We start from the raw sequence: 23,870 nt of genomic DNA, 5'->3' as shown, positions 1-23,870 counted from the left end.
TTGGGGACTTCACTTCCAACAAACAGCGATCACTCTAAACAAATAAATCCATCTACCTGGATCCTGCTGTTCCCCCAGTCAGCTACGATGATGTTTCCATTTGAATCCACCGCTACGCCCGTGGGGGCATTAAACTGCCCATTTCCTTCTCCATTTGAGCCAAACTTCAACATGAATTCACCTTCCTGATTAAACACCTGTACGAGATATTTTTAAATTATTTTAAACTAAAATAGTTAAGCAAACATTCTGGTTTTTAAAAAATATCTGAGCAGGTTATTTAAGACATTCTTCAAAAAGGGGGAGTTTACAAACTAGACCGCACATATCACTTGTGCTTCTCCAATTCACTATCTAAATCTGATTTACTATTTGTTAAACCACTTCTTTTTCTAGCTTATATCCAGTTGTATTACTATGTGAAAAGTACTTTTGTTATAAATTATAAAAAATATACAAATATAAGGTAGTATGAGTAAGTAGAGATGTAATTTCCAAACACATTATTCTTTTTGCATTTAAATAAATATCTCAAGAATAGGCATTGTATTTCTAACAGGATGGACAATTGCTCAAAGTTGAATCAGAAAGTAAGAGCTTTTTGTTAGGCTAGATATCAGAATTTACTACCATTTTACTAAGTCAACATAAGAAGAAGTGTGGCTGGACCACACATTTATAGCAAGGAAAATCCAAGTGAGTATGTGTGCGCGTGTGTGCTATGCACGCGTGTGTGTGTGTGCGTGATGGCAGCAACTGAGGAATAAGAAATACGGCTTTTTAAAATAGATTTTCTCAGAATATTTTAGTTATAATAGATAGCCATAGGCTTTGACGAATACAGCCCATGAGAGAAGGAGGATGATGGAAGAGGGAGCTAAACAAAACTGCAGAATTCTCAGATTCTCTAATATCTGATACGGCCAAGCATTGGACTATTGTGGTTAATTAAATATTCTTATTAATAGAGTGTTACAGGATATATACCGATTGTAGCTTACTCAGATTACTAACATTGAGAGAATCAACATTTTAATATGTGTTTAATGGTAAGACTAGTAAGCATAACTTTATCTTGAAGGTCTGGTTTTGAAACACATTCAGGATATTCTCTTATGCCTTCATTATCATGCAACACATGTAGAAAAACTCACTGACAAATCCAAAAGTGTTATATGCAAGGCACCACGAGAGTGAGGTTTCCAAAACGAGGAGCTGAGAGAGGTCACTCAGCCTGAGCACAGATCTAGTCTGAAGGTGCTTTTAGAGACTCTCTTACTGCTATCTCTGTGATCATGAAAGACTAAAATGATGCTATTTCTTTTAGTTTCTTATGATGCGGAAGTGAGACGCTTCCAACTCTAAAACCTAAATGTTCTTTAAGGTAAAATAAAAAAGTCATTACTGCTTTCTGAATTAATTACATGCTTACCAAGTAAATAAGCTACCTCTTTGGTTGTTTGAAAGGGAAGAGACAAGGATCAACTTTTATTAACATGTCGTGTCTTTAAAATCTTTTCTGGCTCTTTTTATCTCCTTCACATAATTTTGGGATTACCATGTTCAGTTCATTCGCTCAGTCATGTCCGACTCTCCGCGACCCCATGAATCATAGCACTCCAGGCCTCCCTGTCCATCACCAACTCCCGGAGTTCACTCAAACTCATGTCCACAGAGTCGGTGATGCCATCCAGCCATCTCATTCTCTGTAGTCCCCTTCTCCTCCCGCCCCCAACCTTTCCCAGCATCAGAGTCTTTTCCAGTGATTACCATGTTGCTGCTGCTGCTAAGTCACTTCAGTCGTGTCCGACTCTGTGTGACCCCATAGACGTAAGCCCACCAGGCTCCCCCGTCCCTGGGATTCTCCAGGCAAGAACACTGGAGTGGGTTGCCATTTCCTTCTCCAATGTGTGAAAGTGAAAAGTGAAAGTGAAGTCGCTCAGTCGTGTCCGACCCTTAGTGACCCCACGGACTGCAGCCTACCAGGCTCCTCCATCCATGGGATTTTCTAGGCAAGAGTACTGGAGTGGCTTGCCATTGCCTTCTCCGGATTACCATGTACATACTGCTATATACAAAACAATCAACAGGGTCTAATGGAGCCAAAGGAAGGCTGCTCAATATTCTGTAATAAACTAAACAGGAAAAGAATCTGAAAAGAAAAGACGTGTGTATAAAAGATGTATGTGTATGTATAAGCGAATAACCTTGCTGCCCACCTGACACTCACACAATGTTGTAAATCACAGTGCTGTTGTGGTTCAGTCACTAAGTCATGTCCGACTCTTTGTGACCCCATGGACTATAGCCCACCGGGCTCCTCTGTCCGTGGGATTTCCCAGGCAAGATTATTTGAGTGGGATTTCCTTTTTCAGGGGATCTTCCTGACCCAGGGATCAAACCTGTGTCTTTGGCTCGATGCTTTGGATTCTTTACCATTGGGTCCGATACTCCAATACAAAATAAAAACGAAAAAAAAAAAAAAAAAGCTATACAAATAATCATTGTTTGCTTATCTCTCTAAGTCAGTATGTTTTCCTTGACATAATTCGAACAGCTTACATGCTTCTGCTCCATTCTGAAATTATGAAGAAGGCTAATTTAATCTTGTTTTGCAATGAGGAAAATATATATAGTGAAGGTAGCTAAAGAACTAATTAGCCCACTTGTTACCCCCTGACCTATAGTTCAGGTTTTTATGTTTAGCAACAGAGAAGTGACTCGAATCAAGAATTCCTGTTAACTGCACATGTTATATAAAGAAAAAAGCCCAACTATTCCATTAAAGTTACATGGCAACAACTGTCGAAGAGAAAAATCAAAATGACTGGGTTTTTTCCCTCTAAATGAGAGAAAAGTTGAGTTAAATAACTAAACTGCCTCTACAGTCTGAAAACCTGAAATGTTTTCACAATCTTAATGACTTTAAATTTCTCATATTTTCTATTTTTCCCACCTAAAATGTCATTTAATTATTTATAATTTATTCAGATGAAAGCACACTAAGAGGCAGAAGTATGAAGTGAAATCATTTTTATAGTTTTCTTTTTTGATACATTTTTACTGTAAGTTTTTATAATTTTGATGATAGTCCTTTTCTGATTTCAAAATTCTGTTCACCTCAACACCACCTCCACTTGGAAGTCTTCCCTGAGAGTCTTAATTATGGAAAACGTCTCTTTTTAACTGGATGTTTAGAGAACTTTGTGGGTACCTATTCTTTTTGTATTTTTTGGCTGTGCATCGTTTTTGGCCATTCAGTCCCGACCAGGGATTGAACTCATGCCCCCTGCACTGGAAGTGGAATCTTAACCACTGGACCACCAAGGGAGTCCCTATATGTACCTATTCTTAAAAAAGGCATTTGTTGCTCTCTGCCTTGCATTTTGGCTACTTACATATGTTTTCTTTCCTCCTATAGTGTTAGTCAGGACGGGTAAATAGGAATCCTCCCACACGAGGCCAGCTGGCTCACATGGCTGCCCTGAGCAAGGCGGGAGGAAAGGCTCGGAGGTCCAGCTGTGCTCAGTGGAAAAGGGCAGCTGGTCACTGTCACGTCTTCTGCTGGGGGTGGTGGCACCTAGGCCAGGCCTCGCTGGCCCTGGCACCACTGAGACCTATACGGGTTTCCTTGTTGCTGAACGCACAACGGTCAAATGAAGGGCCGCTCTATAAAGAGAGTGGAGGGTAGGGAGTGTCATGATGGCCCATGTTGTCCTTTCCTAGCTATGCTCATCCACAGGACTGCGTCAGCTCCTGGGAGAACGGCCACAGGCCAAGGCTCTGATGCCACTTTGCTGTGTGTGTCCCTCATTCTCAAAAGCCCTTCCCACTGTCCTCATCCTCTTACCAAGCCTGGGCAGGTGTGTGTATGTGGAGGGGGACAGACGGAGCCCTGCCACTCAGACAGCAACTCTGGAGAGACCCATGGCAGGAAGCGGCCTTTCAAGGAAGCAGCAACGGTGGGCATCCTTCCCCCCGGCTGCCCCAGCACCACAGCCCACTGTGCTCCCCTCTCTGCACGGGGACTTGGCACCCATCTCCAAAGCATGAGGCCTTCCCATTTATCTACCCAGCTTCAAGACACCTCCTTCCAGGAAGAGCTGGGGGAAAGCAGCATTGAAGAGCGCTCCTCTGGGAGTTAGAACCCTGCCCCTATTTAGCTCTCCCAGGGATCCACACTGGCAGACTCACGTTTAGATTTGATTGCTCAATGGTTGTCCCGCAGCGCAAACTTGACTCACTGGCCTCCCCTGTGCTGTCTTCTCACCCTCCCTCACATCTGAAATGCCTGACTTTAAAGCATTTAAGTGAGCTTACTTACAAGGAGAACTTAATATCACTTCTAGGATCAGTGCAAACCTGTATCACTTGATGAAAACAGAAGGCAACCCTAAAAACAGATGAAGAACTCTGAAAGGAAAAGTGTCTGCCAGGGCACTGCCCCGGCCACCTGACATCGCCTTCAAGTGGAGCACACATTAACACTCGGAGAAGCTTGATCTAGAATGTTAGCGAGCGTTTCCTCGCTCCAATGAGACACTGGTTGTGAACCACTCTATTTCCTCCTGATTTGCTCATAGAGGTCAAATCTTTCTCCCTGCTCTGCCTAGTAAGAAAGATGTACTACAGTGTTTGGGGGAGGGGTGGGGGCACCAAGTGCGTGAAAGGACGCATGACGGACACTGTATGAACGGATGCCAGGGCCATTTCCCTCCCAAATCGGTTGTGGCGGCAGATTTCTATTCTAATATCTACTTTTGTTTGTAAGGTCCCAGGTGCAGAAAACTGAAAAAAGTCATCTGTTTTAATTTATCAAATAGCCACAAAACATTAAGCTTCAGAAAGTTCTGCCTCTCTAAGTTCAAGCAATTGCTTTTTCAAATTTAATTTTCAAGTCATCTCCATGTACACCAGTTTCAAATTAAGAAACTTATTGGCACAATATTTTGTTCACTTTTCTGACTCTGCAAAGTCTGTGTGTCCAAATCTTTTAGGAGAAGCAAAGATCTGCTCTTTTAGGTTACATCCCCTAGGTCCTGTGTGTATACACGAGTCTCATGTTTTCTCCGACTGATTCCTGGATTAAAGCAGTTAAAAGTTAACAACAATTGATGTGTTTATGGTACCTTGACAGAATGATTATGGAAATCTGTAACAATAATCTCATTATTGCTATTTACAGCTGCGAAATGGGGACCTGAAATAAAAATAAGAAAAAACATGTGATAACCAAAACAAAGAAATGATTACAACAACACAGTAGTTACATAACTTCATATATTAACTTAGTTATTTAAGAAAAAACAAAGAACTATAGACTCGGTTCTTAAAAGGTTGTTCAGCCAGACCTCTGGCTCCAGATAACACAGATTCGATAGCATTCTATACTTGTGGCTCTCTATTCTGCCTTCCTCCAAATCATGATGACAGTTCCAGCAGCCCTCATGGAGTGGAATGAGCAGTAAGCATCGGAATTCCTTCTCCACACCACCATCTGAAAGTCACCCCTGCCAGCTTCCCCGACAGTCACACAGGGCCCTAAGCTCCCAATGAGAGACATGGTAACTTGGGAGCGCCAAGGGAGAAGTATCCAGCATGTAATAATTTTTTTTCAAGTAGGGCAGAAACCCACACTTTATAATTTTGGGCGACATTCAGAATTTGGCAGAACTGGAGACAAAGCATAAAGAAAGATTATGCAAATTAACGTGAAACACCAAAAGCATCCTTCTCAAAAGAAAGTAATCAACTGTTTTCAGCCTCTTCTTGCAGATGTAAAAAAGATGAAGTAAGCCTGTGACTGCAAAGTGGCACACCAAAGAGAAAAGTAAAAGAAACTGCCTTCCCTGTGTTGAGCAAATATTCTAAACTCCTGCTCTGTCATTCAGAAACTTTTAAATAAAGCAGCGGTGAAGTGGAAACAGAAGGCTCTCCGTGGTTCCTCAAACATTTTCATTTAAAAACTACTTTATTCAATGTTAATATCTGAAGATTAGACTTCTGAGTTGCCAGCAGTAAAAGCCACACAGGGGCTGCAGTAGCACTTACTGCGGGTAAAGTCACTGAGGCATCTAACCATGCTTTCGCTCAGATTCCATCCCCAGTGTCTTTCCCAAAGCCAGCAAACACACTGGGGATGCGGCGTCTTCAACATGCTCCAACATCATGCAAGTGTGGGCAGAAGAAGCATAAAAAAGGGGGTTTACATATTACCATCGAGTGTACCTGCAAACTGCCTGTCCCCATTGCCGCGGCTACCAAACCTGGTGACTATTTTCCCGTTTGGCTGGAAGATGAAGACGCAGCACGCCTTGTTATCCACCACGATGATGTGCCCGTTGCGATCCACAGAAACTCCTTTGGGCCCCATCAACTTTCCTGATCCGATTTTTGTCTGTTAGAAACAAGTGTGGAAATGAAGGTGAAAGCACTGCAGGACATGAAGGCAGATGAGGGTGTCAGCAAACACTGACTTGACTGTTCAAACAGGCGCATAGCTACTGATGGGCCACGACAATTATGCCTTGAAAATTGTCTTTTCACATCCATTATCTGTTCCTGATACTTACATGAAATCATTTTTTTAAGGAATCACCACCAAAAATGTTCTAGAATCCCCTTAACCAGAGTCACTATTCCTCTGTAAGGAGGCAGTCTGGTGGAGCAAGAGACCACTGGATTAGGAGTGGGAGGACCGTCTCATGCTTGTCACTTGCTTTGTGTCCATTTTGCTATAGCATTTGCCATAGCACAAATTAATTTTTTTCCTTAAGTTTTAGATTCTTAAATATTATAAATGTCAAAAAGTGACTTTAATCACTTCCACTGCTACTTCTGGAATATGTATAAAGTAAAATAAAGTAAGTAAAGCATTTACAGCACAGTACATATTAAGCAGTCTTTAAAAGGAAGCAGCCACTGTCTTTATTAAGTATCATAATTAATATCAAAATGGCCAGGCATCTGCCATTGAACTAGAGCTCCACACAGGTGGGAATAATGTCTGTTCCACCCAGCACTGTGTATCAGAGCCTAGCACACTTCCTGGTGCCTAACAAGTACTCAACAAATATTCATTCAATATATTAACTTGAAAAGTCTAGTGTTATTACAGGGTAACTCATGATGATTAAATGGTTCCAGTCTTTGCAGTATTTTAAAATGGGATAAAGGCATTAGATTTCTATAAAACGTATACCATATGCATTTAAGACCTTAATTTTCTGAGTATAGTGTGTGTATCAATGCTTGTTTGTTTTAAGATGCATGGCTTAAATCTTCACTTTAATACTTTTTTTCCTCCGTTCCGTTCAGTTGCTCAGTCGTGTCCGACTCTTTGTGACCCCGGGGACTGTAGCCTACCAGGCTTCTCCGTCCATGGGATTCTCCAGGCAAGAATACTGGAGTGGGTTACCATTTCCTTCTCCAGGGGACCTTCCCGACCCAGGGATCGAACCTGGGTCTCCCGCATTGGAGGCAGACGCTTTGACCTCTGAGCCACCCGGGAAGCCCTAGAGTACTTATAAAGATGGGCTTTATTCATTTGCCCATTTATTTATTAATTCCACAAACGCAGATCGAGCACCCAGTGTGTGCCATGTGGTAGATAAAAGAAGAGTTTGAAACAGCACCTACCCTCAACAACATCTCAGTCGCACCGTCTACTGTGCCCTTTTGAAAGTGCCTAGGGTCAAGGGTTAACTTCGGTAGATTTGGGAGGATTCAATAGGCCATCTCAGATGCCACGTGGAACAATACCCCAATGATACAGGTCACATAGACAAGGGAGGAGAAGGCACATCCGACGTGAGGGAGCAGTGGGAAAGGGTCTGGGAGGTGACAGGGAGGCAAGAACCACAGTCCTCCCTGGCACCAGGCTGGGAAAATGTCAGCTGAAGCAGAGCTCTCTGTTCTTTAATGAAAACCTTCAGATACGGAAAAAAGCAAGGTACAGAACAGTACCCCACCTGTATTAAATATGTGGTGACACACATATACATTCCTGGAAGAGAGATTAAGAAGCCACAGAGTGTCTATATGATGCAAAGTGGTATTAATGATGGCAGGGAAACTCTTTCCATTTTATACTCTCCTCTGTAGACTTATGTGAAAAATCTATTTGCGTATATTACATGTTAACCTAAAAACTTCTTAAACTCTGAGAAACATTACATTCTCAAAGGTTCTGCTTTAGACCCCTTGTTTTCCCTTTCTCTGTTAGTGCTATTCTGATAGGAATATAACATACGCTTCATATGTAACTTAAAGTTTGCCAGTAGCCACATCAAAAAGAAAAAAGAAACAGGGAAAAATCCATTTTAATTACGTACTTATTTAACCTCATATACAGTAAGTCCCCTACATATGAACAAGTTCCATTCCAAGAGCGCATTCATATATCCAACAGGTACCCAACTAATACAATCGGCCACATTGTACTGAAATAAAATTGGATGTATTGTAATAGGTTTATAGTACTTTTCACACAAATAATACATTAAAAAATAAAGAAAACATTTTTAATCTTACAGTACAGTACCTTGAAAAGTATAGTAGTAAAGAGTTGGTGCTTCTTAGCAATACCAACTACATCACCATTGGTTTTATGCCTACTTCTGACATCCTGGGCTTGAAATAAAGATATTGTACCACTGTACTCTAAAAGTACACAAAAGCACAACTTGCAGAGGATGCACACTTGTAACAGTGTGCACCAGACATGTCGTGAACACACGTTCGCATCTTTGGAAGTTTGCAACTTGAAGGTCCATATGGAGAAGACTTACTATATCCAGAGTTACCATTTCAACAAGTGATCACTACAAAAATCACTAATGCACTAGTTTATGATCAGTACAAAAATCACTAATGCACTAGTTTATGATCACTAAAAAATCACGAATGCACTAGTTTATGATCAGTACAAAAATCACTAATGCACTAGTTTATGATCAGTACAAAAATCACCAACACACTAGTTTATAACCAGTACAAAAATCACTAACAAACTAGTCTATAATCAGTATAAAAATCACTAACGAACTAGTTTACATTCTTTGGGGGGGCTAAATCTTTGAAATCCAGGGTATATTTTACACTCATGGTACAACTCAATTCAGACCAGTCCCCTTTCAAGAACTCAGTATTCACAAGTGGCTTGTAGCTACTATATTGGACAGCTCGACTCTACACACTTAGAAAATCTCATTTACGCTATGGCATCAACTTTCACTGCCATGTGTAAGATTCTCAAATCCATATCTTAAGCCATGGCTGATTTTATCTCAAACTCAACCAACATCAAACCATTTAAAAAAACAAAAAGAGATTAAAAAAAAAACACCCCAAAACTAGCACCTCTGAATTTCCTAATTTCTTTTATGACACCACAGTTTGTCCAGTCACCTAGGATCAAAATTTCAGAGCAAAGTTCATTCCGTCACCATTTTGAACCTCAAGTTTCCTCCCTTATAAAATGGTAGCGATGACATTTGCCTCCTGGGTCGTGCAGATTCTGGAGGACAGAGGAAAGTGTCAAGCACACTCTTGCGCTCTCCCACCCTCTTCAGCTGATATCATGCCTGAGCGGCAGGATTCTCTTCTGTCCCTCAGAGATGACGATGCATGCAGAGAGAAATGGAGACAGGGAGGCGGGCCTTCCCACAGTGCAGGCACAGGCTTAGCGCTGCGCTGCAGGTTGCTTCAGTCACAATCAGCTCAGACCCCACAGACTGGAGAGGAGTGCTGGATTCTCCAGGCAAGAATACTGGAGCGGGTTGCCGTGTACGATTTTTCATTCTTGTAAGTTTATAAATTACTGAGATTCAGATCTGATCTCTTTAGAACAAAGAGATACAGTTAGGAAGGAAATACTGGCATTGTTGCAAGGAAATCTGTTGGTTAATTTAATTCTGATATTTGCAATCTAGCTCAAAGACCACAGACTTTAACATAAGAGCTTGCAAAAACAATTTATATACTTTGATGTCTGAGTGGGAGTTATGGCAGGAGAGATCAAAGGTAAAAGAGGGAACTCAGATGATTAACGAGAACATCATCATTACCTAATACTATGAACACTGGTTGTTACATAGAATGACTCAGTCACATAATACCAAGTGATAATTATGTAGCATAAAAACAGAAAATAAGGGATAACAGCCATTCTATCATGTTGCAGTGAGAACTAGCACATGTCTAAAAGAAAACATGCAAATGTTGAACCAAAACCTCTTTTTCCTTCCACTTCCCTTCATCACTCCCGATTAGCTGCATGAGATTCTCCCAAGTGAAATAAGAATTACTGACAATGTGTCCCCCATTTAAACAGAATCCTAAGCAAAGATAGTTTAGACCCCGGCTTTGGAAAAGTTCAACGAAAATATTTAACTCAAGAAATATGTCCTTAAATTGAAAGAAGAGATGAGGTATTTTAGAATACGGTGGCCAGGGGTCTCTTTATCTGTTCTGGGGTCACAAAAGGTTGCCAGATGGACTGGAAGATGTAAGTCTGGAGGGAAGATGGAAAGGAAAAACTTAGAGGCAGAGAGGAATAAAATTAGGCCTAAGAAGTTGGTGAGTCAAACAAAGAAAAGGAGATAAGAAACTATATCCTTAGAACTATTAGGAATAAATACAGAGAATCTACATGTGTGTTAAGAGCAGTTGTTTAATTTTACTGAATTCCACCAAAGAAGAAAATAAATATCTCTCTGTTTATGGTCATAGGCATCACACTTGGATGAAATCTCATCAAAGTACAAGTCTTTTTACTTGATAACTTTTAGCCTTTGGATTTTGATCAAAAAAAAAAGAAAAGGAGAATGCTGCAGCTATACCATATCCATTCCCCAATCCTCTAGGGGGCATAAGTGTTCCTTCATGTTTATTCCAATTATTACCAACAGCCTTCCCACTATCAGAATCCAGTTCTTCCAAGAAGAAAGCCTATTACATACAGAATACTGAACCATTGAACAAGAAATGTTTGATACAGGAAAACTTGCTTTCTTAAATATAAAACTACTTCAAGTTGTTTTAATACCATAGATATAAAATATTTCAGATATAAAACTTTCGATAACTATTTTAGTGTTAGTTTTTAAATTTGAAACAACAGGTCATGGTTCTGCTAGAGTATTAAACTAGAATAAATGGGTTATCTCCAAATTAGAAGGGTATTTTCAAGAGGTCACCGAAGAGTGTTCTTTCTAGTAATGTTAAAGCTGTCATATTTGGGTAAGCCTTACCACAAATACACTAGGAAAACAAAGAGGAGAAAGTTAAGAGATTCAGCAACACAAGAGAACTTCCCGTGAAAACGGCCATGATACAGTCTTTAAATTAGTAGTAGAACAAAAAAATAAAGGACAACTGAAGACTTGTGTGCAATATGGTGGAATTAGAGGTGATAGATTTCTATTCTCCAAGTCTGAAAAAATGCTGCCCCATGCAAAACAGAAGCTCCAATGTGAGGGTTAATAATTACATAACTTTTAAAATAAAACTGATGAGGTGACCCTTGTGATCTAACAAACACACAAAGGAAAATACAAATTCTCCCAATAAGAGACTAAGTGAATTTCACGCATCTTTAGGATTTCAGAATAGATTATGAAAAGCATCATCCTCGTGTAAGTCGGGACAAAGAAGGAACGAACACCAGGAGTCAGCATGAAGTCATGAAGCCGGAATTGTAACTGATCCAACAGAAGGAACGCTTTGGACACGCACTGGAAAAGAACACTTCCTGGATGTCTATTTCATACCAGGCATGTATAAAATCCAGAAATAATATCTCATGTAATCCTTATCCAAATCCTATAAGTCAGATTTTTTTTAAAATCCAAATTTGCAATACGAGGCCATCGAGGCTTAAGAAAGTCATGTAATTTGCCAAAAGCCAAACAGTTAATAAGCCACAGAACTGGTATTCCAATGAGTTAAAGTTCGTGTTGTCCACTGACAGAGAAGCCTGGACAGCAGGGGGCGGAATGGGGACAATACTGCACATGGCCTTCAAAACACCACCTGTGACAAAGCGGTGCATAACCTTGGGAAGGAATGTAGAAAATGGGTTGGATGACAACCTTTTTGGAAGAGACATTTCTGTCGTCATCAAACAGCGCTCTACTCTTCAGTGACTGGCTGAAGAGACGGAAGATGGCGCTGGGAGTGACAACAAGTACACTGAACGACAGGGCCCTCCAAGTTGTAGCTCAGCTCACATTTCCTCTTTGGAGACAGCCCCAATTTCCTTTTCCTTTCAGTTCTGATATGATGTACCATAACACTATGGCTCAAAATTGTACCAAACCATTTACGACTGCCTAAAAGCTGACATGTTCTACACATGTTCTACACACGTTCTCTTGCGTTGTTGGAAGAGGGTGTTAGCTATGACCAGTGCATTCTCTGGGCAGAACTCTGTTAGCCTTTGCCCAGGTTCATTCTGTGCTCCAAGGCCAAATTTGCCTGTTATTCCAGGTGTTTCTTGACTTTCTACTTTTGCATTCCAGTCCCTTATAATGAAAAGGACATCTTTTTTGGGTGTGAGTTCTAGAAGGTCTTGTAGGTCTTCACAGAACCATTCAACTTCAGCTTCGACAACAACACAGAAGACTCTACACGTGGACATCAGCAGATGGTCGACACCGGAATCAGATTGATTATATTCTTTGCAGCCAAAGATGGAGAAGCTCTATACAGTTAGCAAAAACAAGACCAGGAGCTGACTGTGGCTCAGATCATGAACTCCTTATTGCCAAATTCAGACTGAAACAGAAGAAAGTAGGGAAAACCACTAGACCATTCAGGTACGACCTAAATCAAATCCCTTATGATTATACAGTGGAAGTGAGAAATAGATTTAAGGGACTAGATGTGATAGATAGAGTGCCTGATGAACTCTGGACGGAGGTTCATGACATTGTACAGGAGACAGGAACCAAGACCATCCCCATGGAAAAGAAATGCAAAAAGGCAAAATGGCTGTCTGAGGAGGCCTTACAAATAGCTGTGAAAAGAAGAGACGCAAAAGGCAAAGGAGAAAAGGAAAGATATAAGCATCTGAATGCAGAGTTCCAAAGAATAGCAAGGAGAGATAAGAAAGCCTTCCTCAGTGATCAATGCAAAGAAATAGAGGAAAACAACAGAATAGGAAAAACAAGAGATCTCTTCAAGAAAATTAGAGATACCAAGGGAACATTTCATGCAAATATGAGCTCAATGAAGGACAGAAACGGTGTGGACCTAACAGAAGCAGAAGATATTAAGAAGAGGTGGCAAGAATACACAGAACTGTACAAAAAAGATCTTCACAGCCCAGATAATCACGATGGCGTGATCACTGACCTAGTGCCAGACATCCTAGAATGTGAAGTCAAGTGGGCCTTAGGAAGCATCACTACAAACAAAGCTAGTGGAGGTGATGGAATTCCAGCTGAGCTATTTCAAATCTTGAAAGATGATGCTGTGAAAGTGCTGCACTCAGTATGCCAGCAAATTTGGAAAACTCAGCAGTGGCCACGGGACTGGAAAAGGTCAGTCTTCATTCCAATCCCAAAGAAAGGCAATGCCAAAGAATGCTCAAACTACCACACAATTGCACTCATCTCACACGCTAGCAAAGTAATGCTCAAAATTCTCCAAGCCAGGTTTCAACAATATGTGAACCATGAACTTCCAGATGTTCAAGCTGGTTTTAGAAAAGGCAGAGGCACCAGAGATCATATTGCCAACATCCGCTAGATCATCAAAAAGGTAAGAGAGTTCCAGAAAAACATCTATTTCTGCTTTATTGACCATGCCAAAGCCTCTGACTGTGTGGATCACAATAAACTGTGGAAAATTCTGAAAGAGATGGGAATACTAGACCACCTGAACTGCCTCTTGAGAAACCTGTATGCAGGTCAGGAAGCAACAGTTAGAACTGGACATGGAACAACAGACTGGTTCCAAATAGGAAAAGGAGTACATCAAGGCTGTATATTGTCACCCTGCTTATTTAACTTATATGCAGAGTACATCATGAGAAACTCTGGGCTGGAGGAAGCACAGGCTCGAATCAAGATTGCCGGGAGAAATATCAATAACCTCAGATATGCAGATGACACCACCCTTATGGCAGAAAGTGAAGAGGAACTAAAGAGCCTGTTGATGAAAGTGAAAGAGGAGAGTGAAAAAGTTGGCTTGAAGCTCAGCATTCAGAAAACTAATATCATGGCATGCGGTCCCATCACTTCATGGGAAATAGATGGAAAAACAGTGAAAACAATGACTGACTTTATTTGGGGGGCTCCAAAATCACAGCAGATGGTGCCTGCAGCCAGGAAATTAAAAGACGCTTACTCCTTGGAAGGAAAGTTATGACCAACCTAGACTGCATATTAAAAAGCAGAGACATTACTTTGCCAACAAAGGTCTATCTAGTCAAGGCTATGGTTTTTCCCGTGGTCATGTATGGATGTGAGAGTTGGACTATAAAGAAAGCTGAGCGCCGAAGAATTGATGCTTTTGAACTGTGGTGCTGGAGAAGACTCTTGAGAGTCCCTTGGACTGCAAGGAGATCCAACAAGTCCATCCTAAAGGAGATCAGTCCTGGGTGTTCACTGGAAGGATTGATGTTGAAGCTGAAACTCCAACACTTTGGCCACCTGATGCGAAGAACTGACTCATTGGAAAAGACCCTGATGCTGGGAGGGATTGGGGGCAGGAGGAGAAGGGGACGACAGAGGATGGTTGGATGGCATCACCGACTCGATGGACATGAGTTTGAGTGAACTCGGGGAGTTGGTGATGGACAGGGAGGCCTGGCGTGCTGCAGTCCATGGGGTCACAAAGAGTCGGACACGACTGAGCAACTGAACTGAACTGAAAGGCTGATGTGAATTGTTTTCTGTCATTTCCATGTATTTGTCTTTTTTCATCAGAAGGCTTCTATACTTTTAAGGGTGGGACAATGTGTTAATGATTCTGTTTCTCCCATATCATCATCTGTCACAGGCCTGAAGGAACTTCCTCAACGACAGTCTATAGGCTAAATTGGGAAATATAAATTGCCTCAAATACCTTAAACCTGATGATATTAAAAAAAAGAAAAAGAAAAGAAGCATTACCCATGACATTTTTCACAGAACTAGAACAAATAATCCAAAACTTATTATGGAACTATAAAAGACCCAGAATTGTCAAAACAATCCTGAGGAAAAAAACAAAGCAGGAGGCATAACTCTCCCAAACTTTAGACAAAACTACAAAGCTACAGTAATCAAAACAGTGGTATTGGTACAAAAGCAGACAGACGGATCAATGGAACAGAATAGGTAGCCCAGGAATAAACCCATACACAAAGGTGGTAGTGGTAGTTTAGTCGCTAGGTCCTTTCCAACTCTTGCGACCGCATACTATAGCCCAGCAGGCTCCTCTGTCCATGGGATTTCCCAGGCAAGAATATTGGAGTGTGTTGCCGTCTCCTTCTGCAGGCTCCTGACCCAGGGAGTGAACCCACAGCTCCTGCACTGCAGGCACATTTATTATCGCTGAGCCACCAGGGAAGCTCATGCACAAAACGGAGGCGAGAATATAAAACGGGAAAAAAGACAGTCTCTTCAGGAAGTGGTGCTGGGGAAGTTGGACAGTGGCACATAAATCAATGAAGTTAGAACACATCCTCACACTATGCACAAAAATAAACTCAAAACGGCTTAAAGACTTAAACATAAGACATGACACCATAAAACTCCTAGAAGACAGCACAGGCAGAACATTCTCCAATGGAAATTGTACCAATGTTTTTCTTAGGTCAGTCTAAGGCAAGAGAAATAAAAACAAAAATAAATAAATGGGACCTAATCAAACTTACAAACTTCTGCACAGCAGAGAAAACCATAAAAAACACAGATACACACAAACGAAAAGACAGCGTACGGAAAGGGAGAAAATATTTGCAAATGAGGCGTCTGACAAGGACTTAATCTCAAAAATATACACACAGCTCATACAACTCAACCACCAAATAAATCCCAATCAAAAAACAGGCAGAAGATATTAACAGACATTTCTCCAAAGAAAACATACAAATGGCCAGTGTGTACATGAAAAGATGTTCAACATCATTAATAATTAGAGAAATGCAAATCAAAACTACAACAAGGTTACCACCTCACACCAGTCTAGTGGCCATCATTAAAACGTCTACAAATAACAGATGCTGGAGAGGATGTGGAGAAAAGGGCACACTCCTTCACTGCTGGTGCGAGTATAAATTGTACAGCCACTGTGGGGGACAGTATGGAGGGTCCTCAAAAAACTAAAAATAGAGCTACCACAAGCTCCAGTAATCCTACTCCTGGGCACATACCCAGACAAATCTATAATTCACAAAGATATACACAACCCTATAATTGTGTGTGCGTGCTCAGTTGCTTCATGTTTATCCAACTATTTGTGACCCCATGGACTGTAATCCACCAGGATCCTCTGTCCATGGGATTTTCCCAGCAAGCCTAGTGGAGTGGGTTGCCGTGCCCTCCTCCAGGGGACCTTCCCAACCCAGGGATCGAACCTGGGTCTCCTGCATCTCCTGCACTGCAGGCAGATTCTTTACCACTGAACCACTGGAGAAGCCCACCCTAGGCTTATAGCAGCACTATTTACAAGAGCCAAGACATGGAAACAACCTAAATATCCATGAACAGATGAATGGATAAAGAAAAGGTAGTACATATAAACAAGGGAATACTAATCAGTCATAAAAAAATAATGAAATAATGCCATCTGCAGCAACATAGATGCAACTGGAGATTATCATACTAAATGAAGTCAGAAAGGGAAAGACAAATATAGCATGATATCACTTATATGTGGAATCTAAAATACGGCACAAAGGGACCTACCTACAAGTCAGAAACAGACTCCTGAACACAGAGAGCAGACTTGTGGTTGCCAAAGGGGAGAAGGACCAGACTGGCAGTTTGGAGAGTAGATGCAAACTATTCCATTTAACATGAATACACCACCAGGTCCTACTGTACAGTACAGGGAACTACATCCAACCCCCTGGGATAAACTATAATGAGAAAGAGTATTTAAAAAGAATGTAATTTAAAAAAGCAACTGAGCAAACTAACTGCTTTATAAAACAAAGCCACATTTAGGATATACATGAGCAGGTTTATGACAATATCACTGAGACTCTCGCTCCATTAAACTGAGACGTAACAAAGTCAAGATGTTCTGCATACGAAAAACTGTTGAACATTTTACTGGATCTGTGAGACCCCCCAAAATAGACAAGTTTATCTTGTATTTCCTATTCCTTCTCTCAACTGGTCAGTAGTAGTTAATCTTACCTTAAACTTTCCATCTGATGAGAAGATGCTAACCCATTTATTATCATAATCAGCAATGATTATGTCCCCACTGGGATGCACAGCTACTCCTGTGGGACGCTGCAGCTGCCCAGGAGAGCGTCCTCGTATGCCAAAACGACTTTTGAACTGTCCATCATTGGAAAATATCTGAAAAACAAATTAGATCCATTGCAATGTGAACTAGCACAGAAATCATCAGGGAAAAAACAGCAAGAATATTTGTCATAAGGACTACAGGGAAGAACACACGAACCCTATTTGAAGTAAAGCCTGCTCACACAAGATAAGCTTCCCTTTCTTTTCCTGCATCTTAGGCCGTAAGCAGGAAACTGCACCTGTATCTATTTTATCAGTATAAGCTGTTAGAGGTTACAGTTAGGAGCCATACCTGCACACACTGGTTGTTACTGTCAGCAATCAGTATCTTCCCACTTGTAGATGCCGCTACCCCTTGAAGATTTGTGAATTCCCCTTTATTTCTTCCTTTGGTACCTAAAAATAAATGATAAAACCACAGAAAATTAGGGACATCCTTGGCAGTCCACTGGTTAAGACTCCGTGCTTCCATTGCAAGGGGCGCAGGTTTGACCCCTGGCTGGGGGACTAAGATCCTACGTGACACATGGAGTAGCCAAAAAAACAAAACAAACAAATACCACAGAAAATTAAACAACAGAGAGTTAGATTTCTCAGTTATAGCAAGAGAATCATCATTCCTCTATAAGTAGCCTGAGAATGCACTGTTTTTTAAATTACACTTAAAAAAAACAGGAACCCTTCCCACTGACCTATTCCATATTCTACTAAACTTGTCTTCCGGACCAACACACATCACATTATGGGGGGGCAAATACCAATCTTTTCTTATTAAACTGTGGCTGCAAACTAATATGATTAAAATATATTCAGATTGCACAAAGACATGATTATAAAAACTAATATTACAATATTGAGGATATTTAGTAGCAGAGGGTCTTATTTTGGGGTTGTGCCAAAATTCCTTCTCCAATTCAGCATCTCTTAGAAACCTGGACACTTGACTCCCAGCACTTTTAACTAACCACAAGGTCACAGGTGTTAAAAAACCAGCAGGCTGATATTCAACCACTGGAGTTATCTACGAACTATTTTCAAAGACTCAGCGTCTCATTAAGCTTATCTCTCCTGTAAAAGATATCCTGAGAAGGCACAAGAAAATTAATCAATGTAAGTAACAGCCTCATCCTTCCTAGAGTTTTCTACTGAAGAGATGAAGTAAGAGGGAAAAAAAAGCTTAAAGATGTCTACGGTTAACAGATGTTTCTTTTTATTTCAAAAGAAGTATTTATAACTTATTTTAATAGGACCATGTAAATATTAACGGATAGAAATAAAAGGAACTTTGCTCAGAAACTGGGAAGGAGGTTTAAGTTTTCACAGTTGGAGAGTGAGAGCTATGCCTCAGTTTTATAATTTCATTTACACTCAAAAGAGTAACTTGATATTTGTTTTTAGACATCAATGCAATTCCCCAGGAGAGCAAAAACAGGCTGCCAGTGGCCAATGTCAAGGCCCTACTGAGGGTGCTTAAGAACAAGGCGACTCTTCAGAAACTGGTTTCTGCATTTAGGAAGTGAAACTGTGACAGATTTAAACTTAGATCAAAATCGACAACAGAATCACTGGGTGAACCATCTTATCAGCTGGTGCTTATCAAATCCACATGATAGTTGTTTTACTGAGATCCTGGGCCCTAACACGGTGACTCATGATCTCTGTCTCTTTATAACATGAAATAAAAATCTGATCCTCAGAAGTATGTCTTGCACGCTGTAGGACAAACGGTTCTATTTAATTTCAGATGTTTCAGAAAAGATGATCTTTATACTTGATCTGCACAAAATCCCTAGAATATGAAGGTCCATGGGATCAGCTAATACTTTAAAAATGGTGTGCTGATATCTGTCTGTGTTGGAGGAGGGGCAGTCAAAGAGGTGGTAGGCCCTTGAGAGAGGCACCTGCAGACATGGTCTTAACTTTGTGGCGTTCCCTCTGAAGTCTGAATAACAGCTGGTTAACAGGGACAGCAGAACTCAAGGACGGAGGAAAAGCAGCAATTCTTCTAAAATGCTCATTTTATACTTTTTAAAAGGCAGTGGGGCAAGGCCAGGGTCTTGCCAGAATAAAAGCTTAATTTATCAAAAACGCTGATAAACAAAAGCATCGAAGTTATTAGCAAGATAAGGAACTGAGGACCAAATAAAGAAACATAATAAAAAAGAGTCCTACCAGTGGACTGGAAAAGAAGTGACTGTAAAGAAAACCCAGGCTGTTTTGTAAAACTGGAAGTTTCCCCATGGCCCAGAGGGCTTGCAGGCAGAGGAAAGAAACATTGAGAACAGGACGGGAGTGAGAAGGACCTGGACAGGGGAGATGAGCACTAGTTTGCTTTCTTAAACCTGCCTGTTGCCCTCGTTTACTTAACTTTTGGCCCATCCTGCTAACAACATGTGTGAGTCTCTCAGTTGTGTCCGACTCTTTGCAACCCCCTGGACTATACTGTCCATGGGATTCTCTAGGCCAGAATACTGGAGTGGGTATCCTTCCCCTCTCCAGGGGATCCTCCCGACCCAGGGATCGAACCCAGGATTGAACCCAGGTCTTCCACATTGCAGGTGGATTCTTTACCAGCTGAGCCACAAGGAAAGCCCCATTCTGCTAAGACAAAGCCTACTCTATTCAAAGAAGGCTCTGCAGGCAGCAGCAGTTGAGGTTTGAAAGGAAGGAAAAACTAGAGACTAGTGCTTCAGTAGATGTTCAGCGGTTCCTCTGTCAAAAAGATTTAATTGTCCTTCTGAAAAAACAGAGGTGATGCAGAAGGAGGGGAATATCTGAGCAAAAGAATATGGACACCTCTTTTGGCTCTGCAGAAATAAACACACACTTCTGAGGGTCAGTAGAAATGCGAAACAACCGTATGGGGGACCATAATTTTTAAAATTTGGTCAGACACATAATTGGACTCTGTATCAATATTGTTTGGAACAAAGGGGAAGAAGATTGCCAGTTTGAAATGGATGCGAGATGCTCCGTACATGCTGAGAGGGAGGACCACGCTGCTGGGGGAGGCCCTCCCACCCCGCCCCAGGCTTATGTGCTGGCCCAGCTGTCACTCGGCCTAAAGTTAATGAGACCTTGAGCCCGCTGCCCCACATGTCAATAAAATCCCAGGGCTCGAGGCACATCTGTTAGATGGGTTATATATTTTTTAAAAAATTAGATGGAACAGGCATTGCCATTTCCTGAGGATTAAAGGAAATCCAGCAACATACCTGAGGGACAACTCATGTTGACTATTTTTATAAGGAAAATCTTAATGTTGAGTAACGATACACACAGAATCATTATGCTGAAATGCCCAAAGTCCAAGTGTTTAAAAGTGTCTTGGGTCCAAAATAAACAGAAATTCCAGAAGTTAGAAATAATTTGGAGTGATACGTTCTTTTTCAATATATTTAGTAAATACTATTTAGTCCATAGAAAAATTTCTAACCCACCACAAAATATTCTAAATAAATAAGGAAAACCAGTTCTTTCATAACAAATATAAGTGAAGCATAAAACATATATAGTCATCATAAAATCTTTCCCTGTCTAATGGCTACATTTGGGCTAGTAAAATGAGTGAGTTTTAAAAGTAATTATAAACAATTTGGTAACAATTCCACAAGATAATTACACTTGTTTCCCCTAGATTTTAAACTAGCCTACGAAGCACAGAATGACTTTTTATCAGCTTCTTATCCATGCTCCTGCCCATGCCTCTAGGAAGATTACAGAAGGTAATAAGTTCCTGGGATGAAATAGGCGATCACAACTGTAAATTTCTTCCCACTCCTACTCCAACCTAGTAAGAAAATTAACAGTAAATAAACCTAGATACTTAGAATAAGATAACACAAAAGGACGAAATCGCCAGACACAGGGTTTAACACAGGATCTTCAACCAAGTAGGTGCTTAACATACATTTGCTGAATGAATGGGTCTCTAAATGAATTATGAATGACTGAGTAAATGACAGCCCACATCATGTCATGGGAAAAGGAAGTGTTCAGTAATAGTGACAGCACTTTCATATACATTCTCTGATGTAACAACGCCCAGAGTCATCAGCAGGATAAATATCATCATTCCATTTTAAAGATGAAGAATTGAAGCCAGACATACCACAGAGTTATCCTAACCCTTTACAAAATACATACTTTTAATACATACATTGCTTCTCTCTAATTGGGTATCAGGTTTCTGAAGAGAGGACAATTACTCTTTGGGTTCACACGAGCCATGCTTGCTCCATAAAAATCTTTGAGGAAATTCTGTTTTAACTGATTCACTGTCTCCCTCACTAAACTACAGCTCCCCAGGGGAAGCTGCAACATCTGTCCTGTTCTCTGCTGCAGCTTACAATACAGTGCAGCGCCTGGTACTTGGTAATTAGCAGCGGCATCTTTCCACATGTGAAAAGCAAGAGACGTTCCCAAGGATGAGTTTCTCAAGGAGTAGGTCAGGGTTCCTATAGAAATCTCAGATGCCAAATTAGCACACTCTCCTTCCTAGAGATTTAAGACAGGGAAGATGATGCTTAGCAGAATAGAGGCAGGGAAGAGGGGTATAAATGATCATATCTTCCTGTAAAGCCTCTGCACTCATGCTAAGTGATTTTATACAGCCATCTGCTATCGCAAGAAAGCACACTGATCTAGAGTACAAAGGAATGGTTCATTCACCACTTCCCAAGGACTCATTAAGGTAACGTGGATGAATTGCATAATTTGAAACAATTCATCTGTAATTCTTTCATTCCCTCCCACCTCTTCAGCTTCCCCTCTGTTTAATGTTTTTCTTAAACAGCTCACAAAACCAGCTCATGGCTTTTAGTCAGCAAACTCTGACAGAGCAGGGAAAAACAATCTCTTGATGTTTTAAGGCTTTGTCAACAGATGCGCTAAGCCACTTCCCTGTACTCCTTCAGGTTTGTTTTGCAATTTAGCATTCAGTTCAGTTCAGTTCAGCCGCTCAGTCACGTCCGACTCTCCGTGACCCCATGAATCACAACATGCCAGGCCTCCCTGTCCATCACCAACTCCCGGAGTTCACTCAAACTCATGTCCACAGAGTCGGTGATGCCATCCAGCCATCTCATTCTCTGTCATCCCCTTCTCCTCCCGCCCCCAACCTTTCCCAGCATCAGAGTCTTTTCCAGTGAGTCAACTCGTCGCATGAGGTGGCCAAAGTATTGCAGTTTCAGCTTTAGCATCAGTCCCTCCAATGAACACCCAGGATTGATCTCCTTCAGAATGAACTGGTTGGATCTCCTTGCAGTACAAGGGACTCTCAAGAGTCTTCTCCAACACCACAATTCAAAAGCATCAATTCTTCGGCGATCAGCTTTCTTCACAGTCCAACTCTCACATCCATACATGATCACGGGAAAAACCATAGCCTTGACTAGATGGACCTTTGTTGGCAAAGGAATGTCTCTGCTTTTTAATATATTATCAAGGTTGGTCATAACTTTCCTTCCAAGGAGTAAGCGTCTTTTAATTTCATGGCTGCAGTCAGCATCTGCAGTGATTTTGGAGCCCAAAAAAATAAAGTCTGACACTGTTTCCACTGTTTTTCCATCTATTTCCCATGAAGTGATGGGACCAGATGCCATGATCTTCGTTTTCTGAATGTTGAGCTTCAAGCCAACCTTTTCACTCTCCTCTTTCACTTTCATCAAGAGGCTTTTGAGTTCCTCTTCACTTTCTGCCATAAGGGTAGTGTCATCTGCATATCTAAGTTTATTGATATTTCTCCCAGCAATCTTGATTCCAGCTTGTGCTTCTTCCAGCCCAGCATTCTTCATGATGAACTCTGCATATAAGTTAAATAAGCACGGTGACAATATACAGCCTTGACGTACTCCTTTTCCTATTTGGAACCAGTCTGTTGTTCCATGTCCAGTTCTAACTGTTGCTTCCTGACCTGCATACAGGTTTCTCAAGAGGCAGGTCAGGTGGTTTGGGATTCCTATCTCTTTCAGAATTTTCCACAGTCTATTGTGATCCACACAAAGGCTTTGGCATAGTCAATGAAGCAGAAATAGATGTTTTTCTGGAACTCTCTTGCTTTCTCCATGATCCAGCGGATGTTGGCAATTTGATCTCTGGTGCCTCTGCCTTTTCTAAAATCTGCTTGAACATCTGGGAGTTCACGGTTCACATATTGCTGAAGCCTGGCTTGGAGAATTTTGAGCATGACTTTACTCACGTGTGAGATGAGTGCAATTGTGCGGTAGTTTGAGCATTCTTTGGCATTGCCTTTCTTTGGGATTGGAATGAAGCCTGACCTTTTCCAGTCCTGTGGCCACTGCTGAGTTTTCCAAATTTGCTGGCATACTGAGTGCAGCACTTTCACAGCATCATCTTTCAAGATTTGAAATAGCTCAGCTGGAATTCCATCACCTCCAC

General features: G+C 41.1%; 1 protein-coding gene and 1 non-coding gene across 8 annotated transcripts in view; both read right to left on the bottom strand.

The window, feature by feature from the left end:
* The window catches only part of TRIM2 (tripartite motif containing 2), a 185,586-nt gene that overhangs the window by 5,142 nt on the left and 156,574 nt on the right, over positions 1 to 23,870 (bottom strand). For all 7 annotated transcript variants that reach the window (XM_055405295.2, XM_055405296.2, XM_055405291.2 and 4 more), the window contains 5 exons: positions 17,764 to 17,867; positions 17,355 to 17,522; positions 6,229 to 6,397; positions 5,130 to 5,200; positions 57 to 197 (listed from right to left, as the gene is read on the bottom strand). In XM_055405295.2, coding sequence (XP_055261270.1) covers positions 57 to 197; positions 5,130 to 5,200; positions 6,229 to 6,397; positions 17,355 to 17,522; positions 17,764 to 17,867 — 653 coding nt within the window. The remainder of the gene's footprint in view (positions 1 to 56; positions 198 to 5,129; positions 5,201 to 6,228; positions 6,398 to 17,354; positions 17,523 to 17,763; positions 17,868 to 23,870) is intronic.
* Positions 7,439 to 7,510, bottom strand: TRNAW-CCA (transfer RNA tryptophan (anticodon CCA)). The gene has a single exon. It is a non-coding gene; the product is annotated as a tRNA-Trp (tRNA).

The sequence above is a fragment of the Moschus berezovskii genome, chromosome 19 (assembly GCF_049115385.1).
Source record: "Moschus berezovskii isolate FMDL1 chromosome 19, NW_MosBer_1.0, whole genome shotgun sequence".
Taxonomy (NCBI): domain Eukaryota; kingdom Metazoa; phylum Chordata; class Mammalia; order Artiodactyla; family Moschidae; genus Moschus; species Moschus berezovskii.
Note: the sequence above shows the minus strand (reverse complement) of the source record. Positions and strands in the feature narration are given on the sequence as shown.